The sequence below is a fragment of the Hypomesus transpacificus genome, chromosome 6, assembly GCF_021917145.1.
Source record: "Hypomesus transpacificus isolate Combined female chromosome 6, fHypTra1, whole genome shotgun sequence".
Taxonomy (NCBI): domain Eukaryota; kingdom Metazoa; phylum Chordata; class Actinopteri; order Osmeriformes; family Osmeridae; genus Hypomesus; species Hypomesus transpacificus.
The window spans coordinates 1,857,923-1,870,911 of NC_061065.1; the positions used below are offsets into that span (position 1 = coordinate 1,857,923).

The 12,989-nt window shown below is 48.3% G+C and overlaps 2 protein-coding genes across 2 annotated transcripts in view; both read left to right on the forward strand.

Moving 5' to 3' along the window:
* map3k5 (mitogen-activated protein kinase kinase kinase 5) overlaps positions 1 to 7,880 on the forward strand; it is a 149,340-nt gene extending 141,460 nt beyond the window's left edge. Inside the window, exons 23-34 of the mRNA XM_047022090.1 lie at positions 581 to 738; positions 1,907 to 2,084; positions 2,277 to 2,294; positions 2,504 to 2,684; positions 2,791 to 2,959; positions 3,119 to 3,304; positions 4,436 to 4,541; positions 5,094 to 5,346; positions 5,724 to 5,836; positions 6,098 to 6,210; positions 6,372 to 6,448; positions 6,570 to 7,880. Of these exons, the coding sequence (XP_046878046.1) occupies positions 581 to 738; positions 1,907 to 2,084; positions 2,277 to 2,294; positions 2,504 to 2,684; positions 2,791 to 2,959; positions 3,119 to 3,304; positions 4,436 to 4,541; positions 5,094 to 5,346; positions 5,724 to 5,836; positions 6,098 to 6,210; positions 6,372 to 6,448; positions 6,570 to 6,630 (1,613 nt within the window). The 3' untranslated portion in view covers positions 6,631 to 7,880. The remainder of the gene's footprint in view (positions 1 to 580; positions 739 to 1,906; positions 2,085 to 2,276; positions 2,295 to 2,503; positions 2,685 to 2,790; positions 2,960 to 3,118; positions 3,305 to 4,435; positions 4,542 to 5,093; positions 5,347 to 5,723; positions 5,837 to 6,097; positions 6,211 to 6,371; positions 6,449 to 6,569) is intronic.
* A 108-nt stretch (positions 7,881 to 7,988) lies between these two features.
* On the forward strand, positions 7,989 to 12,813 carry lrp11 (low density lipoprotein receptor-related protein 11). Its single transcript, XM_047021606.1, has 9 exons — positions 7,989 to 8,890; positions 9,142 to 9,299; positions 9,952 to 10,093; positions 10,174 to 10,299; positions 10,496 to 10,729; positions 11,357 to 11,527; positions 11,639 to 11,695; positions 11,779 to 11,871; positions 11,970 to 12,813. The coding sequence occupies exons 1-9, from the start codon at positions 8,251 to 8,253 to the stop codon at positions 12,122 to 12,124; spliced, it is 1,776 nt and encodes a 591-aa protein (XP_046877562.1). The 5' UTR covers positions 7,989 to 8,250; the 3' UTR covers positions 12,125 to 12,813.
* The last annotated feature ends 176 nt before the right edge of the window (positions 12,814 to 12,989 follow it).

Consider the following 12,989-nt stretch of genomic DNA (forward strand, 5'->3'; position numbering starts at 1 on the left):
TACCCTCTGTAGCTCACCTTACAGAGCACTAGTCTATTATTACATTTACATTTTAGTCATTTAGCAGACGCTCTTATCCAGAGCGACTTGCAGTAAGTACAGGGACATTCCCCCTGAGGCATGTAGGGTGAAGTGCCTTGCCCAAGGACACAACATCATTTGGCACGGCGGAGATTCGATCCAGCAACTTTCTGATTACAAGCCCGACTCCCTCACCGCTCAGCCATCTGACTCCCTCCCTCCCTAGCACCAACCCGTACTCTCCTCCTGCTCTGCTGTCGCACCGGTGTAGCGAGGCGCCAGCAGCTTCCGGCTTGGTGCCTCGTGCGCGGTGAAGCGGCCGCGTGCCGTGGAAGTAGCCGTCTTGTGTTTGCAGGGTGTCAGATGGCTGAACGGTTAGGGAATCGGGCTACCAATCAGAAGGTTGCCGGTTCGATTCCCAGTCGTGCCCAAAGACGTTGTGTCCTTGGGCAAGGCACTCTAGTTGCCTGGGGGGGGATGTCCCTGTACTTACTGTAAGTCGCCGATAAGCGCGGCTGCTAAATGACTAAATGACTACATGTCATGTCAATGTTTGCAGGGACTCTGCAGTACATGGCCCCGGAGATCATCGACAAGGGGCCCCGGGGCTACGGCAAGCCGGCGGACATCTGGTCCCTGGGCTGCACCATCATCGAGATGGCCACTGGGAAGCCCCCCTTCTACGAGCTGGGGGAACCCCAGGCCGCCATGTTCAAGGTCAGAGGTCAGGGGTCGGGGTTCAGGAGTCAGTGGTTCTTAAACAAACACCTGTTCTGCTCCTTCACTTCAGCTGTGTGCTATGAGGACAATTCACCCCCCCCCCCCAAACAATCAGCCCTCGTTTTAATGAATGTAGGATGATTTGACATTTTTATCTGCCTATCTGGCCTTGCACGTCCTTGCCGCAGGCGTCCATTGTTGTGCCCTCACTAGCACAGCAGCACCACAAACACAGCAGGACCTCTTTACAACACGTAACATGAAACGATTCAGTCAAAAGCTGCTCTTATTGGTCAGAAAGTACAACCGTAAGGGTCTAGTTTGGGTCTGGTGGTTTGTGCACCCGTTAGAAATGTAGACTGATGTCTTTTCCACTGTGGGGTTTTATGGTCGGCCTGCCTTGTGGAAAGTCCAAATGTTGCCTCCTCAGCAGCATCAAACAGACGGCTTCTACACATGTAGCCCATCAGAGCCTGTTACCATCCAGCAGGGTGGTCCAGGGAGTGTTGTGAGTGATGTTGATTTGGCCAAGAACTCTGGAATTTTCCATGCTTTTTAATTCAGCTGAATCTCAGTAAGGACACACACCTGTATGAGTGTGTCAGTGTTCTCTATGGATTGTGTCAAATGTTCTGTTTCTACAAGGTTGCATAATATGCACTCCTAACAATCCTTTGTGATGTGAAATTCACCCACATTCTTTCAGCTCTTTCCTAGTACATAACTTGTTATTACAATTTATTGTATCAGCCAACAGCAATAGTTGGCAGAAGTCCTCACAGGAACCGGATCTCCCTGTTCATCCCCTAGCAGAGCCTGGGGGGGGCTGATTATTCAGAATTTTAAATCCACATTCCTGAGAAGCTAGGACAGGAACTTCTGTCAGACAAGCCCGCCTTATGAAACATTCCTGTCAGGATGACAAGACTCACAGCGTGACACAACGTTACCTGATAGCTTTGAGTCACATGATATCCGTTTACCCCCACGTTTGAGTTGTATTGTGAAACACTTATCATCTCCTCTTACTGACTGAGGACTGTCCTCCTTTTAAGTAACCTTTGACCCCCCCGACTGCCCCGCCACACTCCTCCCCCCTGCCCCATCTCCCACCCCCCCGCCCCAGACCCTGCTCCAGCCTAACTCTGCCCCCCCTCCCTGCCAGGTGGGAATGTTCAAGATCCATCCAGAGATCCCAGACTCCATGTCCCTGGAAGCCAAGGCCTTCATCCTGCGCTGCTTCGAGCCCGACCCCGACCGGCGGGCCACCGCCCTGGACCTGCTCACCGACGAGTTCCTCACCGTCACCAGCCGCAAGAAGCGGGGCAAGAGCAACTTCACAGGTACGGGGGGGGGGGGGGGGGGGGGGAGCTTGCCTAAGGGTCCGTTTCATCAGTACTTCTCTATGCCTCTAAGTAGGAATCGCCTGGTTGTATTTACATATGTCAGGTTTCAATGGATACCCATCTCATTGTTCCAACTACATGTCAGACATCTAAACTGTGTGTTTTCCTCTGTCTTCTCTTTCCTCTTAGCTTTGACACCAGGATCAGGTGAGTTTCTGTGCTGACATCATCCTCATTCCTCCAGGGACCTGGAGAACACGCTGAACTGACTCCATCGCAGAGGGAGGGAGGGAAGGAGGGAATCACGCAGAGCCATTACCCCACCATGCAATTAACCACTAATAACCTCCTGCCACATAGTAAGAGGGGCCTTTCACGCCTGTGTGCTGTGTAACTGTGCCCGCCTGTGTTCCCAGCAGAGTACCTCCGCAGCATCTCCCTGCCCGTGCCTGTGGTGGTGGAGGACACCAGCAGCAGCAGCGAGTACGGCTCTGTCTCCCCCGACAACGAGCTCAACGTCAACCCTTTCATCTTCAAGCCCAGCACCAAGTGTTACAGCGAACGCGATGTCAAAGGTCACCGCTCGCTGTTCCTCAGGTACGCACGCCCATCAACGCCCCACCCACCCGCCCACCCGCACCCACCTCATGAAAACTCCTAGACTGAGCTGAGTCTGATGTTAAACAAGCGCTCGCCTTCCCAGCATCCCTGTGGAGAACTTTGAGGACCACAGCGCCCCGCCCTCCCCTGACGAGAAGGACTCGGGGTTCTTCATGCTGAGGAAGGACAGCGAGAGGAGGGCCACCCTGCACCGCATCCTGACGGAGGACAAGGACAAAGTGGTGGCCAATCTCATGGAGGCTCTCTCACAGGTGACACTGACCTCGCCTGTTAACCACTTCCCGTTCAGTCCCAGAGAATCATCAAATGAAATGTAACAAGTGAAATAATAATAATACTGTTTACTGCCACGCTCTTTCTTGGCTCTGCCTCGCTCCCATCCCCTCGCTGGTTCATCCCTCTGCTCACAGGGCTCGGAGGTGACCAGGCTGAAACACCAACATGTCTCCACCCTGGTGGTCAGTCTGGGGGACTTTGTGCGCATGGCAGACAGGAAGATCATCGCCAACACCCTCTCCCAGCTCAAACTGGAGCTGGACTTTGAAAGCACAGCCATCAGCCAGTTGCAGGTGGTGCTGTTTGGCTTCCAGGACGCGGTGAGCATCTTTCTCCTTCCTCTGGACAGCTTATCATGATCTGTGTCTTCGATGTGTCTCTCAAGATAAATACACAATATAAGCTGTCTACTACATGACAGAGAAGTATGTAAACAATGTCTGTCTACGAAGACAAGATATGAAACACCAGCACAAATGATCAGAATCAGAGTACTGGCTTAACATTTACATTTAGTCATTTAGCAGACGCTCTTATCCAGAGCGACTTACAGTAAGTACAGGGACATTCTCCCCGAGGCAAGTAGGGTGAAGTGCCTTGCCCAAGGACACAACTTCATTTGACCCGGCGGGGAATCGATCCGGTAACCTTCTGACTACTAGCCCGACTCCCTCACCGCTCAGCCATCTGACTCCCCACCGGCTTAAGCCGGTATGTCTCTGGTAAACTGTGAATTCTGCCATGCTTCAGTGCAACGACAATTGACATTGTTTGTGTAAACTGATCAATTGACGTTGAAATACTTTGACCTTTCATCGCGGTTGTAAAAGGCAAATCTGTCTGCATAATGGAGTATCATGTAATGTTTGTTGTGTAATGTAATGTAATGTAAAGCTGTTCCGCTGTTCCGCCCTCTGCCTAACAAGTCGAGTTATTCAAATGAAACGAGGCTGCTTGGAGCGTCTTGTTGCTACGCGAGACCTGTTACGCAACTTTCGAGTGCTACGAAACCACGATGCTCTAGCGCCTCCTGGTGGACAAGCATGGAAGTACAGCACGCTACAGTGGCTGCTGTAGATGATGGATTCACACGGCAAACTTGTTTTTCTCCCTTGAATATTCCATGATGAGTGGAATTTCTTTTTTTCTAAGAACTTGCGTTTCCTAGAAGGGGGAGGTCTCGGTTTACTGCCGGGCTCCTACAGGCAGTGTAAACAGACACCCACAGAGGTCAAGAATGTTTTCCTTTCCATGAACCCGACCTCGTGGTCTGCATGTGCGCATGCACTTGTGTGAATTATCTATTGAGATGCTCTGTGTGTGTGTGTGTGTGTGTGTGTGTGTGTGTGTGTGTGTGTGTGTGTGTGTGTGTGTGTGTGTGTGTGTGTGTGTGTGTGTGTGTGTGTGTGTGTGTGTGTGTGTGCCTGCCATGTATACATCCGTGTCTCCAGGTAAACAAAGTGCTGCGAAACCACAACATCAAGCCCCACTGGATGTTTGCTCTGGATAATATCATCCGCAAGGCAGTGCAGACAGCCATCACCATCCTGGTGCCAGGTAATTACAGCAGCCACAGCCCCCAGCTGTGCCCCAGAAGCCACAGTCACATGACTTCTGCTGCCTCTCCAGCTGGGTACGACTCACCATCTAAACATAAGACACAGATGCTACGTACTGTAACAATCACAACTATTTTCCTGTATAACTGGGTGCATAAATACAACACGCAATGTACTGAAGTGGATAAAAGAGGGTTGGATTCTGTATGAATCCATCACTGTTAGGAGGGTGAATGCATCATGGAGACATCTCAGTATTAGGGTTACGCATCCTACGCCACGAAATCCGGTTGCTCTAAAGCAGTGGTTCTCAACCCTGGTCCTCAGGGACCCCTGCATGTTCTAGATGTCATTATCAAGCTTCATATTGAGCCATTCATCTGAATCAGGTGTGTTGGAGCAGGGAAACATCTAGAGTCTAGATTCTAGACCATTCAGGGCAGGGGGTCCCTGAGCACCAGGGTTGAGCACCCCTCCCATAAGGCTGTGTGTAGATGTGGTGGACTAGTCTGATGTGGTGGACTAGTCTGACGGTGTTCTGTCTGCTCAGAGCTGAGGCCACACTTCAGCCTGGCCTCGGAGAGTGACCCCGCTGACCAGGACGACCAGGGCGAGGACGGGGACCTGGGGGGGCCGACCGGGGCCCACCAGAGCAGGGGTCCCCCCTCCGCCTCCGCCCAAGACGACGCCGTGGTCACGTCCGGAGTGAGCACGCTCAGTTCCACCGTCTCCCACGAGTCCCGCGGCGCCCAGCAACGCTCCGTCACCATGGAGCTGGGCAGGATGAAGCTGGAGACCAACAGGTGAGAGAGGGGTTACCGCGACGACGACCGTAAAAGCCGACGAATGATCGAACCGCTTGCTGATGCTGCCTCTGTGGTGCTCTTAAGTTAACCCTGTGAATCTCCCTCTACCCATATCCCCCCACCCTCTACCCTCCCCCACCCTTCACCCTCCACCAACCCACCACCCTCCCTCCACCCTCCACCCCTCCTCCCCCCACCCATAACCCTCCCCCCACCCTCCACCCTCCCCCCACCCCACCTCCCCCTCCCTCCACCCTCTACCCACCCTCTCCCCACCCTCCATTCTCCCGTCACCCTCCCCTCACCCCACCCCCACACCCTCCAACCATCCTCACCCCACACCCCCCACCCCCTCCCCTCACTGTGTGCTCCAGGCTGCTGGAGGAGCTGCTGGACAGGGAGAGAGAGTACCAGGCCGTCCTGCAGCAGGTCCTGGATGAGAGGGAGCAGGAGATCAAGCTGCTGAGACTACGCTCCCAGGCCATAGGTCTGATCTGATGCTGGTGCCGGGGACACCAGTGTGTGTGTGTGTGTGTGTGTGTGTGTGTGTGTGTGTGTGTGGGGGGGAGTGGGACTGACTACACACTAGAACTAGGGGGGAAATTCATCTCTTTATTTACATTTAGTCATTTAGCAGACGCTCTTATCCATGCAGCCCACAATGCTTAGCGACGAACCTGGCAGGTGAACACACACTAAACACCTACATATATTGATCTGCTTGTCCTTTCATCCATCTCCACGGCAGATACCCCTGCATCGTCCGGGCAACAGCAGACCCAGAGGCCGGACAGGAGCGGAGATCCAGAACTGGCCAAGTGGCTCCGTCTCCACGGGGCTGACGACCACTCTGTGGACAGGGTGAGTCACTCCACAACCATTAGCTCCTTCTTTTGGGGTGACGCAAGCCGAGTACTATGCCCGTCACAGCGCCATCTACTGGTGAACTACTCTAATAATGTAATTGTTCATTCAAGTTCAAATAAACCAACTCGTTTGTGTTCCGCTTTTCCGTTTCCTAGATTCTAACAGAGGAGTACACATTGGATGACATTCTCCACTACGTAACAAGAGAAGACCTGAAGTGTTTGGGATTAAGGTAGTTGGATAGATTACCTAAAACATGTTCTCCTGCTAACTGATGCCTGAAACTCTTTTTTTAAAGCAAGGTCCTTCTTGACAAGTTTGTCTCTCCTCTCTCCTGTCTCTGCCCGGGTCAGAGGGGGGATCCTGTGTAAGTTATGGAAGGCCATCACAGACAACAGAGAGGAGCCTGTGTGATGTCACAGACAACAGAGAGGAGCCTGTGTGATGTCACCTCTCCGGGAATCCTCCACTGCTACAGGGCCTCTATCTTAGCCAGTGTTTCTCTCTCTCACCACCGCACTTTAATCTCAGTATATATTAAACCTAGAACTCTGACTGGGTCACACACAGTGTTGATATGTTAACAACATTGTGCTTGGCCTTTGTTGGGTTATGAAAATGTTATTACTTATTTACAAATCTGTACTTTTACTGTTAAAGTATGTCAGTAGCACCACTTTTTTTATACACATCATTCATGATGGAGTCCTAAAAACTGGTACTTCAAAGTAAGATTTGAAGATACAAAGGAACAGAATTAGCCACTGTAAATACCTGAGAGTTCATCTGACTTGTTGAGTGCTGTTTATTATCATTACAGTTTTGACCTAACTTATGTTTACATTACCTGAGACAGACTATTTTCTAACACAAGCCTGAGAGACAAAATTACAAAAAGCTTATTTTGTTGTTGAACTTCAAAAATCATGTTTAGTCCTATCAGTCACTACTTTATTTAAATGTGTTTTGGGTTTTATATTATGTACTTCTAAAGCCATCTCTGCATTTTTACTTTTTATGTGTATTTGAGTAGGGGAGATATCATCAGTCTTCTATTTGAATCTTCCTTTTATGCATCTTGAAATTTCTTTTGACATTCTTTCTGCAAATTGTAACATGTTGATGAAATATATAATGCAATTTAATTTGTAATTGAAAATGTCTGTTAATTCCTCTTGAATAACATTGTGTGACCTCATAGGATGATTTCGGACACAACTGATAACAACTATTTTACACAATTGAAAATGTATTCATAATATTAATTTTGTTGTATTTTTCAAGATATTCTGATACAGACTCCTTTTGTACATACATAAGATTAATTAATTGTAATTTCTTTAAATATATATATTCAGTATATGTTAATCAAACCTAAAACATTGTTGTATCAAACCTGCAAATTTTTCATTTATGTTTGTAAAAGCAACAATACTTACTTCCTCTCCACAAATATCATATCCACATCCTTAGATGGCTTAATTAAGTAAGCACAATTTCATTACAAAACCCTTTTCTGGTTTCAGATGTTTTGTATGTTAGATATATATGATATATGTCCGCATTGTTTAATATGTAATTGATTGACGATTTGTTCAAATATTCATGTGTAACAAACCCTTTCATCAGAAAAGCCTACTGTGAAATAAAGAGTGAACCATTAATGGAAATTGAATTTTCTCACAGATTATATGTAGCAGGATTAGAGAAATATTGATATCGAGGAATGTTGGTATCAAATCGAGTATATTTTGAAACTGATTTGTGCATTCTCGCAGGTCAGTGGCTGTATAAATTCATCACTAGTGACGTCATAGCTTTTTTTTCTGCGTCTCCATGGGCCGGGCTGTTCATGCGCCACCTAGCCTCCGCAGCGTTCTCCATCCGCGCAGCACCATCACGAAGATGCCGAGAAAACGCCTTTAGCGATATTCCGAAGGTGCATTTTCACCTTTTTATTATCACATGTCAACATTATCATGTCCTCTTTTTGATGCAGTGAGCTTGTATTTTCGTTAGAAGACGACTGGGCTCATGCGTCCGGAAAATCAAAGGGAGATGCCGTTTAACTGCGTAAACATGATGGCTCCGGCTCAGCATCATCGACTAATTGCATTTGCTTTGCTTTTATGTTTAGTGAATAGTGTACACACCCGGTCCTCGCAAATATCGGACCTTAAATCTAAAATAACTGGAGCAGAGGAACTTTTGGAAGAATTCCGTAAACAGCTCCAACAGGACCAAACATACCGCGAAGAGGTGGATGTGGCTGACGTCTGCCTGGGTGATTTCACTGGTGTAGATGAGCACATTATCCGAGCCAGGGCCTCCATTGAACAGGGGGCTACTTTCCTGTCGGCTCCAGATAGGGTGTACGGCTGGAAAGACTGTGTTCATGCCTGCTGCTCAGACCCGCATTGCTCAATGGCTGTGGTTCAGGAGGACCTCCGACAGTCGGACGAAAGTCTGAGCTGCTACCTGTTCAATTGCACATATAAAAATAAAAACGTTTGCTCGTTCGCACCGCAGCAAGGGTTTTCCACCTACAGCCGGGGCCACAACACAACAGGACACCTCCCCGCCCTCAGACGCCATGGAGATGGAAGTAAAGGGGTCAGTTCAGGCAGGAGATTGGAGGAGAAACCCACCATTGAATATGGATCTCAGATGCAAGGTGCACCTGCTATGCTCTTGAATAAAAATGGGTCTGGTTTGCAGTGTACATTATTGGCAGTAATGTGTAGCCTAATGGTAATGTGTCATGAAAAAAAATACTTAAGAGCTTATATTCAAGATTTCTTTCCCTTAGCGACAGCCGAAAACAGTTATTTGTGTGACTGGCCACAGGCGCTTTACAATGATAAGCAGACCCAATCCGTACGTCCAGGTGTCCTTAACTCCGTTTACCTCTTTAATTGTTTTCAGACGTGGACGAGCCGCCTCGCAGTGATGCCGGCCCGGACGTGGTCATCCAGCTGCCCACGGACTGGGCCGTGCTGGACGGGAGGGATAGTGTGGATGACCACGGCGTTTCTCGCTACGAATGGACCTTGATCAGAGGGGGTTCTGCCATCAACATGAGGGTAAACATAAACAAATTACAACATTGAATAGCCTATATATAATAATAATAATGAGTATTGTCTTTATTTATTTTTATACTAACGCGTGGCGTTAATGAGTGCGTTCTAGTGAGCCATTGTGACAGACCTGGGCTGATAGTAATGTGACATGGTGAAGCATGGATTTACAATAGTTGCTGTGTTTGCAGTAGGCTAATTGTGCATACACGAGCACACACAGTTAGCAACAGGCCAGGCCAAATGTGTTTGCAGTGGTTAAGTCAACATGGGAGTTTAATACTGAGTGCCTTTGTAACCTGGCTGAACAGACAGTGATTCGCTGATATTATATCACTACCTACTCCACAAGGACAAGCACCCCATTGTAGACGACATTTCTTTGAAAACACAGAGAAATTATGTGGGGGGTGGTTCTGATAGTTAGGAGATTGTTAGTATGTGCATCCTAATGGAACATACAGAACTATCTTCTTTTGAAGCTCAAGTCCAGTACAATATTGAAGTGCAACACTATCTCTCTCTCTCTTTCCCTCTCTCTTTCCCTCTCTCTTTCCCTCTCTCTCTCTCTCCCTCTCTCTCTCTTTCCCTCTCTTTCCCTCTCTCTCTCTCTCTCTCTCTCTCTCTCTCTGTCTCTCTCTCTGTCTCTTTTCAGGTGACCCATCCAGGGTTACTGAAGATAAGTGATCTCCAGCAGGGTGTGTACGTGTTCCAGATGACCGTCACCGACGAGGCAGGACAGAAGAGCTCAGACAACGTCACTGTCACGGTGCTGGCGCCGGAGCGCCAGGCTGAAGGTGAGCTCTGAGCGTCCGCTTCAAAGCGACTCGTCTCTGTGTGCAGCAGGCAGGGTTTCACATCCTCTAGCCTTCCTCAGTCTGCACAGGTCACTGCACGCGTTACCAGTTCAACTGCGATGACGGCTGCTGCATCGATATCAGCTACGCCTGCGATGGGAAACAGCAGTGCCCGGATCGCTCTGACGAGGCCTTCTGCCAGCGCTGTGAGTCACTTCACCCTGACACACACACAGCTGTAGTAGCTCGCAGATCCACACTGTCTAATGATGTGTAAGCAAGCAGTAGTACTGTAGGCAGCACAGCAAACACACAAACGAGCACATTTTCCCCGTGGCAGTTTGAAATCCATTCACCAATGTTGTGCGTTACTCTGAAGGTTTCTCCATCTTCTCCCCACAGTTGAAGGCAACAGAAAGACAGTCACTCACCCCGCAGGTATACCCAGCCCTCACAGGCCTGCTGTGGACCAGAACCAAGCAGATGACTACCGCCCCATGCTGCCTACCGGGCCCAGGACGGCCATAGAGGAGCCTCCCAGACCCTCTCACACCGCACCCAGGGCGAGGCCCAAGGGTCTGGTTCCCCCTGCGCTGTCCCAGAGCCACAGGCAGCAGGAGACCCCAGTCGCTCAAGGTACGATTGAATAACAACTGTTACTACCGTGCTGCAAACTTCAGTGACTTCTGACTAGTTTCAAAGGGTAAAACAAAGGTCTTAAAATCGTTGTGAAATCGTTTCATTGGGCATGGTTGCAAAGCCAGAGAGTCAGTTTTGGTCAGCGGAAGCGTATCTTCTTCATGTTTGTCAGAGACACAGAGATGCAGACTCTGAGGCCCTGTGGGCAGCCACTGAGGCATGAAGAACTGATCTGAGAAAAGGAGAGAAGGAGAGGCCGAATTCAGCCCACAGGGGGGGCCACTCTCAGACACCCAGCCTGCTATGGGAACGTTCCTCCTTCCCCGCATACCCCCTGAGTGCAGGAACAAGGGGCCTCTGTCCCCGGCCATCTGATCCCTAAATTAGGCTGAGAGACTTGGGCCCAGGGCAGGGCCCCTCCCACGTTCCCCACCTCTCTCTCTAGCTTCTAGAATCTGTAAGGAACTCTGAAGCCTTTTCTCAAATTCTTTCTTTGAATTGTTCTCCCCTAATAAGATCGCAGGTTCGTGCTCTGTTACCGTCTCTGCCACTTTGAGAATTAGGCGATGGGAGGTGACACCAGGATTTAAAAAAAAAGGATTCAGTCTGTTGTCTTTTTCCCAGCGGACCTATGTTCTTTGGCACCTGTAGTTGGACCATGTAAAGGCACCTTCCCACGCTGGTTCTATGATGCAGTCGCTGGAGTGTGTAAACATTTCATCTACGGGGGCTGCAAGGGAAACCACAACAACTTCCTGCAGGAGACAGACTGTATCAACGAATGCATACAGAAAAGTGAGATTTGCCTGTGAATTTATTTAACAAACCAGTCTCTGAGCAGTCGAGTAACACAAGTCTAACTGTGCAAACACTCATTTTTCAATTCTATGGAAACATATTTTTCAGGTCCTGCTATCAAGCAAACAACAATGGCCCCTGCCCCAAGCAAATACACAGAAGCAGGTAAGATAAACTCTTTGTTATAACTCAAGCCAGTACAGACTTAACCAGTTAACCACTAAACCAACCTGAATCCAACTTTGCAGCTACGGCCCCTAAGATGGCGAGTAAACCGGAAAGTGAAATCCCAATGTCTAAACCGTACACAGTGATGGGAGGTCACCCAGTCCCTGCTTCAGGTCAGTTCACTGGTAGTTCTGATCCGTTTGTACCCATGACAACGTAGAGCTCTACATCACGGCCAGTTCCGGAACTGTAACCTCTCATTCTATTGCAGGTGCGATTCTTCCATTAGCTTTCGGTCTGATCATTACAGCCCTTCTGCTGCTCATGATTGGCTGTCGTCTGAGGCTGGTCCGCCACAAGATGAAGAAGGCCCGCCCTCTCACAACAGAGGAGTCTGATTACCTCATTAACGGCATGTACCTGTAGCATCAACGGCTAACTTGTATTTCGCACCAGACCACAACAGACTGGCCAGACTGGCCAAACTGGTCAGGAAAAGGCGTCTAAGTCACAAAGTCACCTCTGCTATGTGTCCAAGACAAATTTCCTTTTGGACAATAAAGTCTATCTTATCTGAAGCAACCACTAAAGGGCCCATTTGTTTTTTTTCCAGTCCACTGTCAAGATAACCACTTAACAGGAATCCAGAAAAGAAATTTCCTAGTTTTCTTATTTTCCCTGCCATGCTCAAATGTAATTTTTTGCTATCCTGATATCCAATATAAATATTATGTTCACCTATGGATGTACTTTTAACTGAGATGTTGTGCTGTATAGAAATATATACTTCTGCCACTAAGTGGCGCTGTTGTGCTATATCTGTGCCATAAGAGGCTTAACTGAAGGCTTGGGCCTCGAATTCTATTTTTTACCAGATATCTTGAAATGTGATGCCAGCTTTGTAATGTTACATGTGACAAATCGTGCAATTCTATTATCATGATTACCAAAAGAATGGATCAACTATATTATTATTTTTACTTTCCTGCAATTCCCTTCAGGATTCTGCTTCCAGAAGCCATTTCAGAAGCAGTTAACATTTCTTACCCTGGACACAGTTAGGTTTCATTATTAGTAATGACTATGTGATTATTAAATGTATTATATATGTTGTATTCTCCTTGCCTGTCTATAATCATTCATGTGAGACAGTAAAGTTCACTATCAATTGCTATGTGTTCTGTGATTTGCCCTGTTATTTTCCAATAGACACAATCAAACACTGAATGATGCCACCAAGGGGAACAAAGACATGAGCAAATCTTTATTTTCATCTGCCATTCCAGAAATT

Excerpts from the sequence above, each read along its gene's own strand:
- lrp11 (XM_047021606.1), top strand. The coding sequence starts at position 8,251 with ATGCGTCCGGAAAATCAAAGGGAGATGCCGTTTAACTGCGTAAACATG. Across the intron at positions 10,300-10,495 it reads CGAGGCCTTCTGCCAGCGCT|TTGAAGGCAACAGAAAGACA; the intron begins GTGAGTCACTTC and ends TTCTCCCCACAG. Across the intron at positions 11,872-11,969 it reads TCACCCAGTCCCTGCTTCAG|GTGCGATTCTTCCATTAGCT; the intron begins GTCAGTTCACTG and ends ATTCTATTGCAG.